This window comes from Photinus pyralis, unplaced genomic scaffold, assembly GCF_008802855.1.
Source record: "Photinus pyralis isolate 1611_PpyrPB1 unplaced genomic scaffold, Ppyr1.3 Ppyr1.4_LG4, whole genome shotgun sequence".
NCBI lineage: Eukaryota > Metazoa > Arthropoda > Insecta > Coleoptera > Lampyridae > Photinus > Photinus pyralis.
The window spans coordinates 25860339-25883575 of record NW_022170511.1 but is presented as its reverse complement, the minus strand read 5'-3'; the positions used below and the strand labels follow the sequence as shown (position 1 = coordinate 25883575).

At 37.3% G+C, this 23237-nt stretch overlaps 2 protein-coding genes across 3 annotated transcripts in view; both read left to right on the top strand.

The window, feature by feature from the left end:
• LOC116169370 (transient receptor potential-gamma protein) overlaps positions 1-23237 on the top strand; it is a 433246-nt gene that overhangs the window by 334558 nt on the left and 75451 nt on the right. The gene's annotated exons all lie outside the window — the stretch shown is intronic.
• Positions 18595-20971, top strand: LOC116169380 (sphingomyelin phosphodiesterase-like). Its single transcript, XM_031485463.1, has 8 exons — positions 18595-18747; positions 18796-19259; positions 19309-19533; positions 19582-19757; positions 19809-20171; positions 20220-20400; positions 20451-20641; positions 20695-20971. The coding sequence occupies exons 1-8, from the start codon at positions 18684-18686 to the stop codon at positions 20849-20851; spliced, it is 1821 nt and encodes a 606-aa protein (XP_031341323.1). The 5' UTR covers positions 18595-18683; the 3' UTR covers positions 20852-20971.

The following is a 23237-nucleotide window of genomic DNA, read 5'->3' as shown; positions in this document are numbered from 1 at the left end:
ACGTGCTACTTCAATTTCAGTTTATGAGAAGAAATTCATTTCAATGCTTTTCTAAATAAGAAAGTTGGAACTGCGCATGCGCAAACCTAAATTTTAAAACTAATGTTAGATTTTCCTTTGTTCCAAGCGCCTAAGTACCTATCAAATTTCACTTAAATGGTTCCATACATAAAAAAGTTGGCACTGCGCATGCGCAAAATAAAATTTTGAGACTGGCCCTAGATTTTCCTTTATTCCAAGTGCCTATGTATCACATTTCATTTAAATTCTTCCATAAATAAAAAAGTTGGCACTGTGCATGCGCAAAAACAAATTTTGAAACTGGCATTGATTTTCCTTTATTCCAAGCGCCTATGTATCATATTTCATTTAAATTCTTTCATAAATAAAACAGTTGGCACTGCGCATGCGCAAAACCAAATTTTGAAATTGGCGTTTGATCTTCCTTTATTCGAAGTGCCTATGTATCAAATTTCGTTTAAATTCTTCCATAAAAGTTGGCACTGTGCATGCGCAAAACCAAATTTTGAAACTGGCGTTTGATTGTCCTTTATTCCATGTGCCTATGTATCAAATTTCATTTAAATTCTTCCATAAATAAAAAGGTTGGCACTGCGCATGCGCAAAACCAAATTTTGAAATTGGCATTTGATTTTCCTTTATTCCAAGTGCCTATGTATCAAATTTCATTCAAATACTTTTATAAGTAAAAAAATTTGCAATTCGGTTTATAAATGGTCGAGGTTTATAAATGGTCGAGAACGAAAAGGGCACTGTGAATTTTGAATCGATTCGATTCAACTTTTGGCATTGCGTATTATATGGCTAAAGCTATGCCCATATTGAATTTCATGCAATTCAGTTCATAACTAACGGAGATGTAAAAGCGATCGAACATTTCTAAACAAAGTTATCGTTCACACGGACAGATAGATGGACAGACAGACAAAGGAGAGACCAACCGGCAGGCGACAGATAGCAATGCAAAATTATAAACGATCTCTAGGATCGTTAATAAACGGCAAAAGTGTAAAATTATGGAACATGTAAAAAACGGTTTTTTGTTTTTTTTACAATAACTTTTTTTGTAAGCGGTACAGAAAAAATTCCTTCCTTGGTACAAGACTCGACACCATAACGAACCAAATAGCGAAAAAAGTAGAACAATAGCTCTTAAGATAAAGAACTAGTAGCATCGCAAAGCGAGCGGACGGACGGACGGATGGACGGACGGACGGACAAAGTGGCCACAATAGCGCATTTTTTTTTATTTTTGTGGAAATGCGCTAAAAAGGGAACGGAATTGATTAGCCTTTAAGAGTGATTAAAACTAAAGCCATTTCTATGTTTTTCCAAAGTGCAATACAGTCTTTTCGAGCCCTTTTTTTGCGTTTAATTCTCCTTTAAGTATTTCGGCAACTACTCTCTTATAGCTGTTCGCATCCACTGTTTCCTCGTGATCTCTCCATTTTCACCCTCTCTTGCTGGATCAACGTCCCTTTTTGTCAGATCGTCTACCATCCTTTCACCTACTTCTTTCCTCCTATCGACTTCATCTTCTCCTTTTCTTTAATAGTATTTTTTCTTCGTGTTACCCAAATTTCACGTTTATTCATCCTTGGATGACAAGCATTCGTTCACTGATTCTTTTTCTCTTCTTTTCCGCAATTTAGAACCACCGAAGAATATGTGAAGGTAAGACCATTACGTTGCTTTCTTTAATTATCAGGATAATAGTAGGGGTGAGCTCAGTTTACCTACCTTTTACTTGATTTTTTTTAATGTTTGATTATTTTAACCCCTTTTCAACTGCTTTGATCGTTCAAAATACTTGCAGTAACAATTTGTTGCGTTTCAACATAGTATAAGAATACACTATGGTTTCAATTCCATTTCTTTAGCTCTTTTTATACTTCCGAGTGAACCACTTAATTTCATTTCGGCTCTCTTGTCATTACTTTTTAATTCCTTTTCCAGTTTTTACTTAGCTCCATTTGAACCTCCTTCTTTGTCGTCTTTTTCGCGCCTTTCAATCGATTTTACAAAAAACACGCATTCTTTGCAGTTTGGCTGTCTGCCCTTATCATACGACACGTTCTCTTGATGACCACCTTGAACCCAGTACTCTGGTGGTGATGGTGCTGTCCTAGAAAGAGCAATGGAATGGAACTAAGAAGCACTGGGGGGGGGGGGGTATTCCAAACCCTCCAGAACCCCTGTGCTACATTCTCCACACCACTTTTAAGGAGAAGAAGAAGGAGATAAATGGTCTTTTTTCCACAAAAACACCAGGAGGCTCTAAAGCTAAACATTTTGAGTAAGAGAGCGTCATGATACCCCCCAGCACGCAGAAAAACGAAATTCGATAAAGCCCAGCAAAGAAAAACTCGACAACACTTTCCATATATCACCACCAGTACCCTAATGGTACGTGACTGGAAATGGCAATGGAACTATCGTATACTAGGGGTATTCCATATCCCCCCACACGCTCCCAGTGACACATTCTTCGTAATATCTACATCTTTACCAGGTTGTAGTTATTTGTACAACTACTTTTGAAAGTGATACTTTTTTGCGGTTTGTAGTTTGATTAATGAGAGCGAAAAAATTATTATTATCATTTTTTGCGTTAGCTTACTTTACTTTCGCGAGTGTTATATTTATGGGGATTCCAACAATTTTTTAATGTACAATAGGTAAGAGTTTACACAAGTTGCACAAAATCTTGTAGGTATTTTAATATTTTGAAGTGTTGCTAATACTAGCATACTTTAAAGTTTAAAAAACATATCTTTAATGATTGAGGAAGCGCTCTCTTCATGAGCTATTCAAATTGTGAAAGGCAACGATTTATGCGGACACAGACGACTCGGCTCCGCGCAACTCGGCACCGGACTATTCGGCACCGGAATACTCGGCTTTCGGACGACTCGGCTCTGCCATAACTCGGCTTCAGGACTACTCGGCTCTGGGATTACTCGGCTCCAGGATTACTCGGCTCTGGGACGACTCGGCTCTGCCATAACTCGGATTTAGGACTATTCGGCTCTGGGATAACTGGGCTCTGGGATTACTCGGCTCTGCGACGACTCGGCTCTGCTATAAGTCGGTTTCAGGACTATTAGTCCTTGGTGATCAAACAATTCATAAATTTGTATGTGCATAAAGAAGCCATACGAACGGAGGTTTTTTTTTTCAGAGCCGAATGATTCTCGCCGTGCCGGGTAATGCTAGAGTCGAGTTATCCCAGAGCCGAGTAGTCCCAGAGCCGAGTAATCCCGGAGCCGAGTAGTCCCGGAACCGAGTTATCTCAGAGCCGACTTGTCCCGAAGGCGAGTAGTCCGATGCCGAGTAGTCCGGTGCCGGTTTGCGCAGAGCCGAGTCTTCCTGTACCGCGATGTTCTTTAAGTGTCGTCAATATTTAACTTGTATTGTTGTGTATAGTTAGAGTAAATACAATAAGAGTTCCAGACGCTTATTAATATGTGGCCACTTTTCACATATCTCAAAAGAAGAAGGCAATGTAAGCGTGGGAAAATTTTCATTCAGCGCCCCCTGTTATGTAGAACAGATCACTAAATTGGGTAGCTGAATTAGCGCGTTTATGAACCACTCAAAGCCGTGGCTTTAACGAATTCATTTCCAATGTCTGACCTTGAACTGATTAATTTACGTACATTCTCTTTAAATAAACAAAGAATTTTTCAATTTTATTTACTACCCGACCTTTCAAGAGGATGCATTCCGTAAAAAAAATACATTGATTGTACTCTGTCGAATAATTTATTACCTACTTGCAATTCTATAAAATATGCGAAACGAAATCCAATACGCACACAACAATTAATTTTTTCCTATCTGCTTCTGCAGGAAAAACTAAAAATCACCACGTTAGTAAACCACGCTCGGGGATGGCGCCCGGATGTCACCGACCCCACATCATGTAGCCCCGCCCCTAAAGAATTGCTAATTATGCGGCCCGGTAGGCGGTAGGTACAGGTGCACTCCTCATCTTTCTACGAGCGATTTTCTACGGGGTCCTATTTGCTGCCAGCCAGCTAGCCCGCCGGCCAAAGTGAGATTAAAAGCCACCGTTTTACAAATAAATTTGCAAAAAATGCGATAAAAAGAGATAATTACAAAAAAAAGTTAAATCACTGTTTGCTGCCAAACAATGGCCTAGACGGTCCCAAAACTGTCGTCTAACTTCAAATTCAACTTCAATATGGGCATAGATTTAGCTATACCGGGTGGTGCCTAGCGCGACGCAGCATAGGGATTTCAATGGTAATTTCTTTATAGTCAATTACTAGCTCCCCTAATTATTTTAGAGCAAAAGTCTGAATAAGTTTTTTTTACAGAAAAAAATACTGCATCTGTTCATACTATTACTTAAAATTTTCCCTTTTTCAAAACCGTAGAAATCGACAAATTAAAGAATTACATTTTTATAAATCAGTGACGCTTTGGAATCTGTTAACAAACTACAAGAGCATCGCATCTGTTATCGTTGTTCGACGTTGAACGATTTTCACATTTAATTCTGTTTTAACCACAGATTTAAACACTCAAATCTGTGGTTTCAACTAACCGACGCAAGAAAAAGTAATGTTTTTTTGAGAGAATGTATTGCTGCATCTACATCAGATACTATTTGTTTATCATCTTCCGGAACCAAAGTGCATACTTGAAGAAATAGAAATTGATTTGGGGAAGAATCGTTCTTAAACTTATATATTCGGATTTTCCGCTACTGCAGCCAAAACGTTGAATGTATTGTCGTTTTCCTGATGGTTTTGATGAACATTTTGAACGTTATTGCACTTGAAGTTATTAACACTTTTCCTATTCTTTGAAACTTGCGCACAATTCTGTCTACGTGGTAGGTACTGCTTGAAATCGATAGATTGGGGTACTTCACAGTAAATAAAGACGTTATACTTGGCAGGCGTAAAACAACTTTAACATTTCCCCTTTCTGTTCAGTTAAATACATGATAATCAATTTATGATTAACTAATTTATAATTTTTAGAAGAGTGCGCGCCGAACTTGAGCAAAGGAAAATGAAGGGTGAGCGTAATTTGTTCATAAAATACGTTTATGGAACACCTACCATTGCCGTTTCAAAAAACGTGAATTAAAAATAGGCCATGTTAACATAAGATCAATCAGGAAGAATTTTTTAAGTTTAAAGGATTATATAATAGACAATGATTCGGATATTATTGGTGTTTCTGAAACTTTTCTTGACGCAAGTTACGTTGATAAATATTTAATAGTATATTAAGTATGGAGAACGGTAAGGGATTTTTACCGTTCGAAGACAATTAGTCCAGTCAATAGAGAAAAGTTTAGTCAAAAATTTGGTGTCCAAGAGGTTATGACTGATTCTTATGTATTTTTTGGCGTAGATTCCGAATTTTTAATCTCCCACCAACCTTAGGGGGTGGGAACCCCCCCAAAAATGCAAAAAACCCCAAAATTTCGGCCCAAAATTCAGAATTTTGGAAAAATCTCGCTAAATTTAGATTTTTGGCCCAAAGTACCTTAGTTCAAAATTAAAGTACACAAAATTTGCAGGAAAAGTGATATATACACTTTTGGTCTAGGACCAACGGGGGCGGAGATAAGAGGGGGGTCAAAAAAGGGTACTTTGTTGGAAAACGTGAAAAAAACGGAATTTCTCTGAATAACTCGCTAAATGTTGGTTTTAGAGAAAAAACTCAAAGGACCAAAATGAAAGTAGACGAAAAATTACTTCGGAAAGTGCACGTGTGCGGAGCCGATGAAGGGGGGGAGGAGGGGGAGGGGGCGAGCGCAAAACCTCTCTTCCTGGCGCCGCGCGACGGCACTGGCATAAGGCGCTATACGCGCAGTTTCGGGTATCTCTGGCGGCCTCGGTCCCGGTCATAACGGATGCTTCTTTGTCCTTATTTTAGAAAGGGGCCTCTGGCTTCCCCCTCCCTCTTGTTGGTCGTTTGTATGCTTTTTGTGTCCTCTGGAAACCAGTTCAAGATCCCTCTTCAGTGCGTCTGTGTTGTCGCGTCGTGTGCATCACGCTATATTGCTCCGTGCTTATTTATTTTATTATTTACTATTTTTCGGTTAAAAGTTTGTTGTTTTTACCGAAATTTTCTGTAATATCGTGCTCGCGCGCCTGTGCGTTTTGAGTTTGTTCGCTTGCATATACTCTCGAGGGGAGAGAGTGAAACTAGTTTTAACCTTCATGGTACTCTAATGAAAGGTCTCAACGCAAGGAATTAATTTCTACCAACCATAGCCCTCCTCCTCGACCTCTTATCGTGATCGGGTATATTACCTTATACCTCAAGAACGGATTGTCGGAAGAGGGTACTATCAAAGGGCGATTGAAACGTCTGCAAGAAATATATCCATTGGTGATGTCCATACAAAAGCTATTTCGGTTAAAAAAAATGCGCTTTATCTGCACAGGAGTTGTGCACAATTTATACTTGTTTATTTAGTGCTCGAGTTACAATTTTTGGGGGAGATTGTAGTATTTGTCTGAAATTCTGATTTGCATGGCGGACAGCAAGAAACGTTACTTTCGCACTTTTTTAGGCCATCTTTAAATAAAAACTCAACCTCTACTGCCTCAGGCGAAAAATAGTAAATAAGCACGGAGCAATATAGCGTGATGCGCACGACGCGACAACACAGACGCACTGAAGAGGGATCTTGAACTGGTTTCCAGAGGACACAAAAAGCATACAAACGACCAACAAGAGGGAGGGGGAAGCCAGAGGCCCCTTTCTAAAATAAGGACAAAGAAGCATCCGTTATGACCGGGACCGAGGCCGCCAGAGATACCCGAAACTGCGCGTATAGCGCCTTATGCCAGTGCCGTCGCGCGGCGCCAGGAAGAGAGGTTTTGCGCTCGCCCCCTCCCCTCCTCCCCCCCTTCATCGGCTCCGCACACGTGCACTTTCCGAAGTAATTTTTCGTCTACTTTCATTTTGGTCCTTTGAGTTTTTTCTCTAAAACCAACATTTAGCGAGTTATTCAGAGAAATTCAGTTTTTTTCACGTTTTCCAACAAAGTACCCTTTTTTGACCCCCTCTTATCTCCGCCCCCGTTGGTCCTAGACCAAAAGTGTATATAGCACTTTTCCTGAAAATTTTGTGTACTTTAATTTTGAACTAAGGTACTTTGGGCCAAAAATCTAAATTTAGCGAGATTTTTCCAAAATTCTGAATTTTGGACCGAAATTTTGGGGTTTTTTGCATTTTTGGGGGGGTTCCCACCCCCTAAGGTTGGTGGGAGATTAAAAATTCGGAATCTACGCCAAAAAATACATAAAAATCAGTCATAACCTCTTGGACACCAAATTTTTGACTAAACTCCCCTATTTAGGTCTCTATTGACTGGACTAAATTGTTTGGAGGAGGAGCGAAGCGACGACTCCAATTATTGTCTGAGAACGGTAACCCTTAACGTTCGACGTGCTTATAATATTTTTTGCGCGATCGAAATTAAAATTATTCAACCAATATAAATATGCACTAAGAAATTAACGAGCAGAATAAATCGAAATGATCGAAGTGGTATGGTGTACATCACTAGGTAACCAGTTTATTTGTCAAAATTGAAATTAATAATTTCATAAAAATGTGCATGTGTCTGATGTAGTTTACTAGCTTTGCACTTCCTTTATGACTTTATGAGCGTCTTGCTATAGGAAACAACAGCACAAATTGTACGTTTAATGTACCTAACAATAATTAAAGATTAAATGTAATGTAAGACTGTTGATTTTTAAAAAGGCGTCGGTAAGTATTTTTGCTGTTCTGTTTTTAGATCGGTAAGTAATTTTGGCGTCGTCGTAATCATAGCAACTGGTAAATTCTACGTACGGTCATGGAAACACCCATGGTAAATAGTCAGAAATGACCGATCGCGCAAAAATATAAACAATTACAATTTAGTCAGATCGGATCGCTTAACTTTTGGTGGAGGGGTTGCTATTTATTTAAAGTCGTCTTATACCTTTCAAGTAATTCCATTTGACGACAATTATGAATCGATTGATCATTTATGGTTGATGGTTACAATTAATAAATTGAAAGTGGTCATTGGAGTCATTTACGTACAGCCGAGTGCAAATATTCAATTTTTTAACGATCTAACACTTATTATCGAACAGATCTATCTTAGATCACAATTGATAATCTTAATGGGGGATCTAAATGTTAATCTGTTGTGCAAACATGCTAGTGAAAGTAAAAGACTATTGTCACTGTTTTCCAATTTCGATTTAGTGCAATTAATCAATGAACCGACAAGAATTACTCCTAAAACTGCTTCATTGCTTGATGTTATTTGTGTAACTAATAGTTTTACTATAAATTCAAGTGGAACATTCGATTTACTTAACAATACAGACCATTTGCTAACTTTTTGTAACATTGGTGTTTCTTCCAAGGTAAAACAATCACACAACTTCACCTTCAGAAATTTTAAGAAGATTGATATTGACTCTTTTGTTCTTGATGCTGAACGCATTAACTGGCAACTGATTGATCAGTGCGAGGACCTCAATAAAGGTGCTAAAATGCTTAATGATTTTATTCTTGAGTTGTTCGATCTACACGCTCCTTTTATCAAAATTACGCCAAGGAAAAATTATAAGCCCTACATCACCCATAACATTATTGAAATGATTCGATTAAGAAACAAGGCACACAGGATTTTTTTAAAGAAAAGAACTGAAGCAAGTCGGCAATATTACTGCGAGATAAGAAATTATGTTAAGTCAGCGATAACTCGTGAAAAGAAGGCATTTGTGCAATACATGTTGAATTCCAACAAAAGTAATTCGAGAAAAGTGTGGTATCACTTGCAACAGTTGGGTGTACGTACAAAGAAGAGTGCTACAAACGAGATACCTGCATCTTTACAAGACCCCGCGACCATGAATGAGTACTTTTTAAATATTGCTGGTGATTCAACAATCGATTTGAATTTGATTCAGTTTTTCAATAGCACGGTGAGGTGTAAAAATGCATCTTTCACTTTTAATTCGATTACCGAGCAAGATATATATAGCGCGTTAAAAAACATTTCGTCGAAAGCCTTTGGGCCAGATAATCTCAACATAACCATGATAATTCTAATCATTCCGCACTGTTTAGATTCTGTTCTAAAGTTGTTTAATAATTGCTTACGTGATGGCATTTTTCCACAAATTTGGAAGATCGCTGATATCTTACCTCTAGCTAAAGTCGCAAATCCCACAACTTACAACGACCTACGGCCTATATCTTTACTGTCGCCATTTGCGAAAATCTTTGAAAAAATACTTGCTGCACAAATTACAAAGTATTTGGAACATTACAGCATCATACCTGCAAACCAATCTGCTTATAGAAAAAAATACGGTACCTACCAATACTGCCCTCTTGAAAGTCATGACTGACATCTCATATAGTTATGATAAGTCGCTATGTACCTACCATTTTAATTCTACTCGACCAAAGCAGAGCATTCGATTTGGTAAACCATCAGTTGCTTGTAGCCAAATTGCGGCATCTAGGATTCGACAATAGCAGTTTAACATGGTTTCAAGCTTATCTGAACGATCGTTTTCAAAGAGTTAGTCTTTCAAGTGCATCGTCAAGTTATATGAAGATTGATAGGGGTGTTCCGCAAGGAAGCGTGCTCGGTCCCTTACTTTTTTCAGTGTTTACCTACGACTCACCTACATGTCTTCAACACCTTCAATATCATCTTTATGCTGATGATCTACAGCTATACATGGAATGTAATGAATCGAATGTGGAAGATCTTCTCAACATGCAAACGTGGTGTGAAAAGAACGGCTTAAAATTAAATCCCATGAAATCTACAGCCATTTGTGTCGGTCCCGAACGAAAGTCAGACATTGTGTGTAGTTTCCAATTAACTCTTATGAACGATTCCATTACATGGTCTAATAGTGTTAAAAATTTGGGTCTTACATTAGATACTAGGTTAAGTTTTAGTCAACATGTAAATAACGTAGTCAGACTGTCGTTTCTTAAGCTCAAGTCTATTTATCACTTGAAGTTTCTGCTCAGTGAAGCCGTTAAAAACAAGATAGTTAAATCCATAATTTATCCTCATATTGACTATTGCTGTATGGTGTACTATTTTTTTCTTACAAAGAGTGATCAAGCTAAATTGCAAAAAATTCAAAATTCGTGCATAAGATTTATTTGTAATGTACCGTTTAGAGAGCATGTTACGCCCTATTACCAGAAACTGAACGAGTTGAAAATTAATTGTCGGGTCAGATATCTATACACGTTATTTTTATATAAATTGTTACAATGCAAAGTACCACTAGCTGTATTTATGTCAACTGCTAATTAGAAGGTCTGTCGTGCATAACTTAAATTTAAGGGTTAATTCCTTCACAATACCAAGGCACAATACTAAAAAATTTCAAGGCTGTTTCGCTTATATGGCACCGTCCCTGTTAAATTGTAGATTGGATAAACTTAACAAGAATTATATACAGTTCGCAAAATCGACTAAAGAACTTTATCTAAGCAATAATTTTTAGTTTTGTGAGGCGATTTTTTTCTCTTTTTGGTTTTTAAAGGGTGAATTGAAAAACGGCATTGCCGAATTCATTCCTTTTTTGAGCTACTTTTTCTTTTTTGTTGTTATATTTTTGTTTTGTTTTATTTTTAAAGCTCAAATAAACTTTATTATTATTATTATTATGGTAGGTGTATCTTGTGAGAACTCAGGTCTAGCCTGGTTAACTAATCGCACGGATTAAAATCAAGTAACGATTAGTGTCTGTGTCTGTGTCTGGTGAAGTTATGTAGGGTTCTAAAGAAAAATAAAAAATAAAATAAATATTCACACACTCACCTTGGAAATCTAGGGATAGTATGTAATTCTAATTATTATTATGGTCGGTTTTTCTTGTGAGAACTCAGGTCTAGCCTGGTTAACTAATCGCACGGATTTTTTTTTTTATATATAACCTTAAACGTGTGCGCTTTCGATTACTGTGACCATTGAGCGCCACGATTAAGTTTTGTCAGAGCAGATAATTATTATTTTGCAGCAGTGTCATCCATTATTTACCAATCATTTCTTTAGATTTCTTTCGTTATATTAATGTCTTTTAGGAACTGTATTAACTTTCCAAAGTTATTTTCTTTTAGCATCATAGCAAGTTCTCCCTCAATTTTGTGTTTTACTCTATACTCATTTAATTTCTCACATTCTTCTACTACATGCTTTACGGTAAGTACTTTTTCTTTACATTGTGGACATTTGGGAGCATCTCTTCCTAAGAGCAGATACGAATGTGTCGCCCTTGTGTGACCTATTGCTAACCTTGCCCATATCACTTCATTCTTTCTGGCGAGAGGAGCTACTGGTAGGGTATTCACTTTTTTAAAACATTGTCGCAATTGGGTTGTATTTTCGTCCCAGTTATCTTGCCATTTACGAATTACAACTCTACGAATGTACTTCCTCAGATCTTCGTGGGTGTAGATTGTCATTTGTTGCACATCGTTTTTATTTATTTCGTCTATTTGGGGAGTGACTAGATAACGTGAAGGCACATATAGGAATTTGATTGTAATACCACTTTTTCTGAGTGTAGTTATTTTTTGTAGTATGGTTTTTATAAGTTCGTTAATTGAGAATGTGTCCTTTAACATTGTTTTTATTACGTTTGATGTAAAACATATCATTTTCTTTGTGGTTAGTTGATCCATGTCAATTCCTTTAACGATACCTATAAGACCAGCTGTCAGGATTGAGGTTCCTTGAGGGAGCTGCCATGTACGCGTACGTTCTTTCGCCTGAATGTGGCAGTAACATCCGTCGTCAGTAATGTGTCCTTTTGTTATTACTATTTCATATCGTTCACTAATGTAATATTGCCAGTGTCTATTAATTGGTGTGGTTGTGTCTCCTTCTGCTATTTCCTCTATTTGTGGAGAGTTAATTTCCCAGTCATAATTATCATTTGGCGCAATATGGGTGTCGATTATTAGGCTCTCAGACTCCAGTTGTTTATGAATTTTAATGAGCGCATTGATAGTTCTTGTTTGGCTCCATTCATACTTATCAAGAATTTCTGGTGCTGATATGCTCTGTCGGAGATAGTGATGTCTTTTACTAAGAATTTTGGCGCCATACTTCAAATTTGTCTCCAAAAAACGTAGTTGAAGCGGTGGGCATTTTGCTATTATATTGAGCGCTTCTATTGGTGATGTTCTGTAAGCACCTGTTATTAACAACAAGGCCTGGTTCCAGATCATTTGGATTTTGTTTGTGTGCGTTTTTGCTGCGCTACCATACACAACACTGCCATATTCAATTCGACTTCGAATAAGAGAGTTTAGAATTTTACGTAATGAGTCTCTATCCGATCCCCAAGTAAAGTTGCAAAGAGCTCTAATCTTGTTGATGGTAAGTTTGCACTTAGCTACTACATTTTCTATATGGGCCCTCCATGTTAGTTTTTTATCGAATAGCAAGCCCAAAAAATTTTGTTCTTCGACATTTGGTATCTTTTGGCCATTTAGGATCAGTGTTGGCTCGTTATGAGGTTTCCTGAGTCTACAAAAGTGCATACACGTCTTTTTAGATGAAAAAGTCAACCCTCTTTTTTGTGCTTCACACACTACGCGATTTACATCATTTTGCATTATGTTTTGCATATCCAGGATATTTGTCCCGGTTACCGCTATTGCTAAATCATCTACATACAGCATGGCTTTACTATTTGGGTGTATGTCATCAGCTATACCGTTAATAGCAATGGCAAATAGAGTGGTACTTAATACAGAACCCTGAGGTATCCCATTTTTTTGCTCATACAGTTGGGAGTATACGTTTCCAATACGAACTTGGAAATACCGGTTTTCCAAAAAGCTCTGAATAAGTTTAGGCAGCCTCCCTTTGATGTTCCACATATTTAGGGTTTTAAGTACGTGATATCTCCAAACCGTATCGAACGCCTTCTGTATGTCAAAGAATACAGTAATGGTATGCTGGGTTTTTGTAAATGCTTCTTTTATAATCTTATCTAGGTAAAGTAGATGATCTACTGTAGCGTAGCCTTTTCGAAAACCGGCTTGGTATGTACTGATTTTATTCGCCTTCTCTAATACTGTTGTTAGTCTATAGTTAACCATACTTTCAAATAGTTTACTCAGACATGACGATAACGTAATAGGTCTATAATTTTATTATTATTATTATTATTATGGTCGGTGTTTCTTGTGAGAACTCAGGTCTAGCCTGGTTAACTAATCGCACGGATTAAAATCAAGTAACGATTAGTGTCTGTGTCTGGTGAAGTTATGTAGGGTCATTAAAAAAAAAAAAAAAAATCACACACGTACATTGGACATCTAGGGATAATGTAATTCGTACTTACCAACATACCTATTGATGGGCACAATAGCCAACGCTATCAGGAAAGAGGAAAACAAAACAAAAAAATCATTATAATAATTCCTGTAATTTTATTAAATGGAGTTTATTGTGTAAGTGTTTCTTTGGGTTTGCGTTTGGGTTGAATACGAGTGGGTTGTGATAACGTGGTGTGTTTCTGTGAAGAAGGAGTTTTGTGTTTTTTAATTGTATTTATGGTGTTTCTTTGTTCCTGAGGTATTTGTGAGGTTGCTTGGGTTTTTGGTGGAGATATTGCAGTATTTTGTGAGCCTGTGGTGCTGTTAAGGTTTTTGCGTTTCGGTTGTATACGAGTGGGTTGTTTCTGAGAAGAAGGAGTATTGTGTTTTTTAACTGTGCTAGGGCGTGTAACTTTATTGGATGGACCTGTCTTTGTAGTACATGTTGCGTTACTTGTGTTTATGATGTTTCTTTGTTCTTGAGGTTGTATTTGTGAAGTTGCTTGGGTTTTTGGTGGAGATATTTTAGTATGTTGTGAGCCTGTAGTTCTGTATAGGTTTTTGCGTTTGGGTTGAATACGAGTGGGTTGTGATAACGTGGTGTGATTCGGTGAAGAAGGAGTTATGTGTTTTTTAACTGTGCTAGGGCGTGTAACTTTATTATTTATTTATTATTATTATTATTATTATTATTGTCGGTGTTTCTTGTGAGAACTCAGGTCTAGCCTGGTTAACTAATCGCACGGATTAAAATCAAGTAACGATTAGTGTCTGTGTCTAGTGAAGTTATGTAGGGTTCTAAAGAAAAATAAAAAATAAAATAAATATTCACACACTCACATTGGAAATCTAGAGATAGTATGTAATTCATACTTACCAACATAGCTATTAATGGCCCCAATAGTCAACGCTATCAGGAAAGAAGAAAACAAAACAAAAATATCATTATAATAATTCCTGTAATTTTATTAAATAGACTTTATTGTGTAAGTGTTTCTTTGGCTTTGCGTTTGGGTTGAATACGAGTGGGTTGTGATAACGTGGTGTGTTTATGTGAAGAAGGAGTTTTGTGTTTTTTAATTGTATTTATGGTGTTTCTTTGTTCCTGAGGTCGTATTTGTGAGGTTGTTTGGGTTTTTGGTGGAGATATTGCAGTATTTTGTGAGCCTGTGGTGCTGTTAAGGTTTTTGCGCTTCGGTTGAATACGAGTGGGTTGTGATAACGTGGTGTGTTTCTGTGAAGAAGGAGTTATGTGTTTTTTAAGTGTGCTAGGACGTGTAACTTTATTGGGTAGACTTATTATTATTATTATTATTATTATTATTATTATTATTATCTAATGGCAATGCGGTGACCACTGCGAGTAAATTGAATTTTTGCTCTTAGAGTAACCATGATTCTTAAACTCATTTTATTCTTAAAAAAATGCTTTTTTAAATTTACGTTTACCTCGACGCCTATTGTAATATATTAGGTACCTACCTCCTTGCTAATATATTATGTAAAGGGTATGTTACAAACGATCACAACGAATGTTTCTAACTTTATTTTACGTTAATAAGCGAATGGAATGCGTTGAGTCACCATGAATGACATTATTGACATTATACTTTTGTAACTTCAAGATTCAAGAATCAAGTATGTGAGTGTGTGAGTGAGAAATGGCACAGTTTACCACATTATTAAGTATATATTTTAAGATATTCCATTAACAAATAGATATTGGTACTTGTAAAAGCATTGACAAGCATTTATCTTTATCTTTCTAAGGCCCCAACCTCCCAGTTTATTTACTTATCTGTATTTTTAACCAAATACGTGTGATCGGTCCTGCATATGCAATACAAAACAACGTGCAAAGACAAGGATGAGAATAACTACGTTATGCTGGTTGCCTAAAATCATTGCGGCACGCGATTTTGGCGCTCGATGCCGTTCCAGTTACAGAGTATATAGTTCAATGGTGGGTAGTTACAAAACTATGTTACCAACCAAACATATTATTGTGTTACCAACTCATGATTAAAAAAAAACTAATGTACAAAACTTTATTAATTTTGACCTTTTTTACGCAATTCGTTACAAAAAATATTGTACCTAACTCTTTCGGAAAGAATTTTCCCGCATTCGCACTAAATGCAGCACTCCCTACGGTCGTGCTGCAAACAAAGTGCTCATGCGGAAAAATTAACTTACCGAACTTGTTAGGTAAATAACTATTAAAGCACTTGCAACGTTTAAATGCACTCTGCCGCGCGTCGTGCCCTTCAACTCGTTGCGCGTGCTTTAAATACTTGATTATACACTTGTTTCTTAATATACTATTATCGTATGGGATACTTACCGATGACAGAATATTAAGCTCTATCACTATGGGTTACATTAATTTAATCCGGATAAATTAACACACTGATGTCCGTTACTATTGAGTTCTTCAATTTATTAAATATGCAATCGAGATTCATCTCAAATTTGACACCCTTTTTTTGTGAGGTTTGTAAGAGGTTCAACCATAATTGCAAAATTTTAATAAATCGGCGATAGAAATTCTCGAAATTTTGGCGTTAAGGTGGCTATGGGAAACTCTTGAAGTTTTTTCGTTTAGAAAGATATGGGAAACTCTTGAAGTACCTTGTCTGGATCAACCTTAACTCATTCGCCGGATATTGTTTTTATTTCCTGAGTATTTAACCTCAGGTTTGAAAAATTAGAATTTAGATGGCTTTCGTTTTAAATTTGCCGCTCGCAATATGTCGAGAACTGCTTTGATTTTCGCGAGATGGTCTTCGATTCATCCGCGGGTGGGTATTATAACATCGTCCAAGTAGACCATGCATATTTCTGATGGTAGGTAGGATAAGGTAACGTTCATCTGGAGGGGCGTTACAAGTCCAAATGGCATTTTTTTATTGATAACGGTGATCCAGCGCTGTAAAAGCTGCTTTTTCAATTGAATCTGGTGTTAAAATCGTTTGTCGTTTGTAACGTCCAAGGCTGTAAACAATTTGAATATCCTAAATGATCCAATGGTTCCGTCATTCGTGGTATCAGGAAGATTTCTTTCTTTGTAATCTTGTTCAACTTCCTGTAGGTAATACACAATCGCTGCTTGCGGTTCTATCTGGGTGATAATTTGTTACCATTACTGTGTGAGCGTTCCATTCGGATGTGCTTTTCTCAATAATTTTTTGCTTTAGAGTAGTCGGTTATCTTCTGTCTATAATTCCATCCTTTGGCTGTACCGAATTTGGTCCTGGTTTTTCGCTACTGGGCATGAGTTTACGGTGTTGATATCGGTATGGGGTTGTATATTATTCGAGTTATTGAGTCAAGTATTAATTGCAGTTCTCAGTATACGATTAGCAGCAGTGTCAGACGTTAAATTGCTATACGCAATATTTTGTGCAGCGCGATCATTAACCCTCTTTGTTGTGCTTTGCTTGTTTACAGTTTTGCAGTATACGCGCCCTTTTTGAGCTCAACAAGGCCGTTGCGACCTGTAGTTCAAAAGGTAAATATTGATATTTTCGTCAATTTTCCCTACCTCAACGTTTGATTACATACTTGGCCTAATAAGAGTATGGTCTGCTATTGCGCATAGTGCATTAGTCGGCTGGCGTTGATGTGACGTCACGCGGTTGTGAAACGAACTGGTGCCGGCAAGACTCCCATAAGAATAAGTAAGAAAGCCTAACAATTACGGTGAAAAGTTTTCATTCATAAAGTGCTTACACATAATTAGAGCTTATCTGAATATATCTACGTAACAAACTGTGTTGTATTTCAAAAACAAAGTAGAAAATCATTAGGTTTAAATGTAAAATATGTACAAAACATCAATTCAGACTGTTTAAAACAGGAGGTGTTTCATTGGTTACTAATTGTTCGTCTTTCTGTAGAAGTCCTGCAGTTTCTCATTTTTTTTATTTCGTTTTCGAATTCTTATATACCTACGTACTTACTCCAAAGTTCAAAGAGTATCGTTCTATTATATGCTCTTTGCTTTAACTAAGTGGTCGAAAGCGTCGTTAGATACTGCGTACTCAACGTCAGCATATCATCTTAGGAGCTACCTACTGCCTAAAAATTATGAATACCGGTACATGGTTATCTTGCATTCCCTATCTTGAATTATTACCACTAGAATTCAGAGATGGTGTTGCCATTCGTTATGGTAGAACCCCTGTTTTATATTCCTGCAGTATGTGATAACCCTGGAGCTGACATACCTATTTTTTCGTTCTGAATTAATTTATCATTCATTCTTATACTAATTTTTATTCATGTATGATGTATTCACGTATATTCCATTATTTATAGACATTATCCCATATTTTAATATATACAGGGTTGTTATTAAATTCAAAATAAATAATTTAGATGTAAAAAAAACGTATAAATGAAGTAGTAGCATTTCGCGCGACGCCCCTTGGGATTAAGATTAATCTTAGTCCTGTAGTTTTGTACTCCAGTAATTAGCAATTTCATACTGACTTGATTGAAGATTAAGTACTCTCATTAAAACTAACGCAATTTTCATTACATATCTTGACAGAAATCCTGGATTACAATGGCGTAGATCTTATATAGTTCTAAGAGCTTCAATAACGATATCTAAAGCAATGTTTACACCAGGGCTTGGAGATTTAGGCTTGACAAAGGTTATATAGTCAGTACAGATTATATCTAAAGATACCTGTCTCTTAATACCACTCGTAAAAAGTAACTCCATCAGTAAAAATCCCAACACGATTTTTCCATAGCAAATTCGTTATAATCCTGAATAATTCAGTGGTTATAATTCAAAATGGAAAATTGTATTAAATTGGCACTGCACTCCTATCCTATGAATGCGATTAGTCTCTTATACTAATTATCTTTGAATATACCCAATATACCTACCCAATATCGAATAGCGTTATGGATTTTTTATGGTCTCCCAACGTTTTGAGTAAGTAAAGTTTGCTTTGTACTGAGCTCGCTAATTGTATCTAGTCTATTCTATTAATATGTATTAGATTATTTATCTGCTGTTATCTGAGACGGTTATTATCTATCATAAAATCAAATCCTTTACCCTTCGAAGGTTACGGTTGCCCAAAATTTTAACGTAAATTAGTAATTAAGCCACATACGTAAATCTAGAAGAATTATCAGTAGGAGACATGCAATAAAAATAAGACGAAAGCCTTAGTAACACCGCAACGAATGCGGACAAGTATATAAAGGTATCAGTATGTTTCAACAGTCTTAAGTTGTTTGGGCTGGGAAGGCCTAAAGACGACAGTATGTTTCTTATAGGGATGGTTTCCTTTTTTTGTTTATTAAACGGTATAGAACCCACAAAAGATGGTAAGTTATTTGACAAATTATCACATCCAACTAATTAATTAATTCAAGACAATTGGGAAACCGCAATTCGCGAGGACCTATTTCAATTAATACAAACAAGAAAAACGTCTCAAACACTGCGCGAGACAATGGAAAAATTGGAGTTCCGACCAACGTACCGCAAACGCAACCTACAAGAGCGCCTATTGGAGCCGCTTGAGTGTACATTTTGCAAAACTGCTATAGGTGTAGTTATAACGACACGGAAGATAGGAACTTCGAAAGATCGACTGGTTTCTATGTTTACCAACCTCTGCATCTTGTCGAAAATGGCTTCCGAAGAAGAATGCAAAGGACTCATAAATCTAAACATCGACACTATACTATACGTTATAGACAACCAGCCATCTTTAAGACCTAGCAAGATATGTTCGATTTTATTTCAAGATCTACACTGTCAGGACCTCTTTGGACGGGAATGGGACCTTGGCCTTCCGCCTTACGAACCTCAGGCTCAGAATAACATCCCTGATGTAAGGCCCACGATTTTAACATAAAAAAGTTCCAAACGTTAAATTTTAGGACATACAGAGTGGCTCGGTGAAAGTACTTCATATCACTGATCTACACTACGACTCTCGATATGAAGTGGGATCGAATGCCGATTGCGGTTTATGCGTTTGTTGTCAAAAAGGTACCGTGCCCAGCTCAGAATCGACTGCAGCCGGCTATTGGGGAGATTATCGCGATTGCGATGTTCCATGGCACTCATTCCTCGATCTACTCACACATGTTAAAGAAGAACACGTACGTCCACCTACACGGGAGATCAAAGGAATTATAAATTAATTTCAGAAAGACATCTCGTATGTGTACTTCACTGGCGACATCATTGCACATAAGGTGTACGACACAAGCCAAACCGGATGTATTACCGACATCACCAAGGTGTATACTGAGTTGAAGAATAGCTTTGGAGATGTACCAGTATACCCCACTTTGGGAAATCACGAACCACACCCTGTAAACCTGTAAAATCTGGGTACTTACAATGAACTTATGTCTAAAATTGTGAATTTCAGTTTTGCACCAGAAAAGGTCGACGCGAATTTGCAGACACTCTGGTTATTTAGATTAGTCGCGGAGCTTTGGCAAGCATGGTTACCAGCAGACACTAAAAATACAATATTGAGGGGTGGATATTATACGGTCTTGGTGAAACCTGGTTTTCGGATTATTGCACTAAACAGTAACGTTTGCGCAACCTATAACTTATGGCTGTTCCATGACGATTATGATCCATATGGACAATTGAAATGGTTAATCGATACTCTACTCCATGCGGAAACTCAGAAGGAAAAGGTTCACATCCTTTCACACGTACCTTCCGGAGATTCCACTTGTGAAAGGAATTGGGGTAGGCAGTACGCTAAGATAGTAAATAGGTACTACCAGAGAATATATTCCTATTGCTTCATTCGTTAACATTGCAGATTTTCCCACGTTATTTCTGCACAATTTACTGGGCACACCCATTTAGATGACACGGTAATATACTATAGCCATGAAAATCGAAGTCAGGCCAATAATGTGGCCTTTAACGGGGGGAGCTTTACGACGTATTCCTATTTAAATCCGAATTACAAGGTGTACGATGTGAACAATCGAGGAATGGTACTAAATAGTTGATATTATTAGATCAAATCATCACAACTTACTTTTAGGAGGTCGCCAATTTTGAATCATGGATGTACAACATGACCGATGCAAACCAAAATGCATCCCTTAAACCAAAATGGTACAAGCTGTATGATTTTAAAAGCGCATACAATGTATCGAGCTTGCACCCACAGGAACTGTCAAATTTAGTGGAACGTATGACCAAAGACAAGAAGTTGACTCAGTTATACTTCAGGTACTTGATCCTAATTGTTCTTGCAATATTGTTTAACCCCTGATCGCGCTTAGGTATAAACACAGAGATGCAGATCCTATGATATCGGAAGGGTGTGATTCGCCTTGTGAGGTGGCCAATATTTGTACAATGGTTACGGCAACCTATGGAAATGACTACCACTGCAAGATGTATACAGGGCTCTATTGGAAAAATCGCTATTTAGGTTGATTTTTTTGTACCTAATCAATCAACATTTGTACTTGTATATTTAACTATTTAACAGGAGATACTATAAACATAAAACGAACCCAATTAATTGTAGGTAAATTAAACCATGTTACTTGATTATTGTTTGTATTTAAGCAATTCCGTGTTTATACTTCAAAACTGCTAAAGTTGTAGGCTAATCACGGGTGGAGGGGGCTGCACATCCCAATTGTTAATTAATGTTATGATACCTGCAAACAAAATTGAACAATGGCCAATGTGTTGCAACCGTTCAATTGAAATAGGGCAGCATCCTTCTGACCTGAAATTTCAGGGATTGCACAACAATTGACTCGTGCTTTTCTGGACAGTAACTCGCAATAGTCATTCGCCCTGATTTCATCAGCAACCGAACCTGTACAGTAGCAAGCCACTCACGGTGGAATTCTTAGCGGTTTGCTCAGCATTATGTAAAAGTCCAATGTGCCAGTTTCCATTGTGCCATGGAAGTTCGAACCAAGTTTTGTAAAATATTCCAAATATCACCGCAACAATTTAAAAAGTGAAGGAGAACGTTGTTGCCGTGAAAAATAAGCCAATAACCGGGAGTTCGGGACTATCAATAATAGGAGCAATGTAGGAGAAATGTCAACTTGAAAACGAAACGATTGACGCTATGTAGCTGTCTAGTTGGACTTCCATTCAAAAGTTGTTGCAAAAACCCAAATGCACAATGGAAAACTATTTAAAGGGTAATTTCTAGTAACCATGGCCCTCCTCCTCTACCTCTTATCGTGATCGGCTATATTCCCTTATACCTACCTCAAGAACGGGTTGTCGGAAGAGAGTATTCACAAAGGGCGATTGAGACGTCTGCAAGAAATATATCCATTGGTGATATCAAAACCAAAGCTATTTCGGTTTAAAAATGCGCTTTATCTGCACAAGGGTTGTGCACAATTTATACTTGTTTATACATGAGTTGAACTGTCATCTTAAATCAAGGTGTAGTTCGAAATATATAAAAAACGGAAATTACATCTGCAAACTATATATAACTATATAAACTATATTTAGACAGAGAGATAACGACAAATTTTATGCGATGATTTTTAAACGGCCACGATCTTGACCTTTTTGGTCAAGATTGGATATGATGAGCGCCTAAAAAGTCTCCAAGATGCACCAAAACGGTTCGTATTGACTTTTTAAGTTTTTTATATTATTCGAAGGATTTCGGATACGATAAAGAATCCATATGGAACATTTTGTCGTGATCGATCCATCCGTTCTCTTGTAAATCGATGGACACGAAGCCATCTAGCGATCGGACGATTGTGAGAGAGCGAGGGAGAGAGCTTAACAACTTGACCCTAAAAGTGGTAATACTGGAAGTAATTGGTGAACAGTTGAGTATTAGTTAAGCTCTAATTTAGTAATCCTTATCAAAATTTAATGCTTTATCTTTAGAATATAGCGAGTTCAGTTTGATACATATAGCGGGTGTAATAATTGCGTCATCAATAAATTAGGTAGTAGAGGATATCAAAACAAACATATATTCCTTCCAGACTGACGCAGTCTTAAACGGGGTGTGAAAAAAGTTCTGACCTCCACGAAAATCTGGACATCTTTGAACACAAAAATAAAAGTCAAGTTTGAAAAATTAAAAATAAACGGTATAGTCCAAGAGCCCAGTAGGAAAGTATACCTTGAACGCCCGGACGATTCTAATAATTTTCATTGGATTCGCCATAAAAAGTTGTATTAGAATCGACAACGGTGCCGGCGAAAATCCTGCCGAAAGCAATTAAAAAAAAATTAAATTCGCCCCTTATTTTTGGAAAATGTACTTTATTGTCCCGGACGTTCAGGAAGAGTACTAAAGGGTGCATATGGATGAGTTTTATCGGAAAAAGTCACGGTGCCGGGGTGCAACTTGCCGCAACCCTTGGCACCGCGACTACAAATGGGGTGGTAAATCGTACTAAACTACCTTTTTCTCCCGGACCAAAATGACCTATATGAAATATGTAGCTTGCGATTATACGAATATAAAAAACCAACGGTGCCGACTCTCAGGATGCCGGAAGTCCTCGGCACCGTCGATGGAATCAGGGCGCGCGCGAGCCTATTGACATTGCGAAAATTGAAAAATTGCAAGAATTCACGTCACTTAAGTATGTATTCGGTGAAAAAATGTAACAGCGTGGATACCGCGAGATCAAATATATTCCACAAAATTTTCTCGACGAGAAAAGATTCTGAGAAACTCGTCAAGAAAATCAGAGGATTTGATTCGTGTACGATTCCGCCTTGTAGTACAGGCAAATTGTCCAAAATAGACAAGAAAATTGCAAAGTGGTTGAAACTTGATTTAAGACGTTTGAAAATATGTATATTTCAA

Excerpts from the sequence above, each read along its gene's own strand:
- LOC116169380 (XM_031485463.1), top strand. The coding sequence starts at position 18,684 with ATGTTTCTTATAGGGATGGTTTCCTTTTTTTGTTTATTAAACGGTATA. Across the intron at positions 19,534-19,581 it reads CACATGTTAAAGAAGAACAC|AAAGACATCTCGTATGTGTA; the intron begins GTACGTCCACCT and ends AATTAATTTCAG. Across the intron at positions 19,758-19,808 it reads GAACCACACCCTGTAAACCT|TTTTGCACCAGAAAAGGTCG; the intron begins GTAAAATCTGGG and ends TGTGAATTTCAG.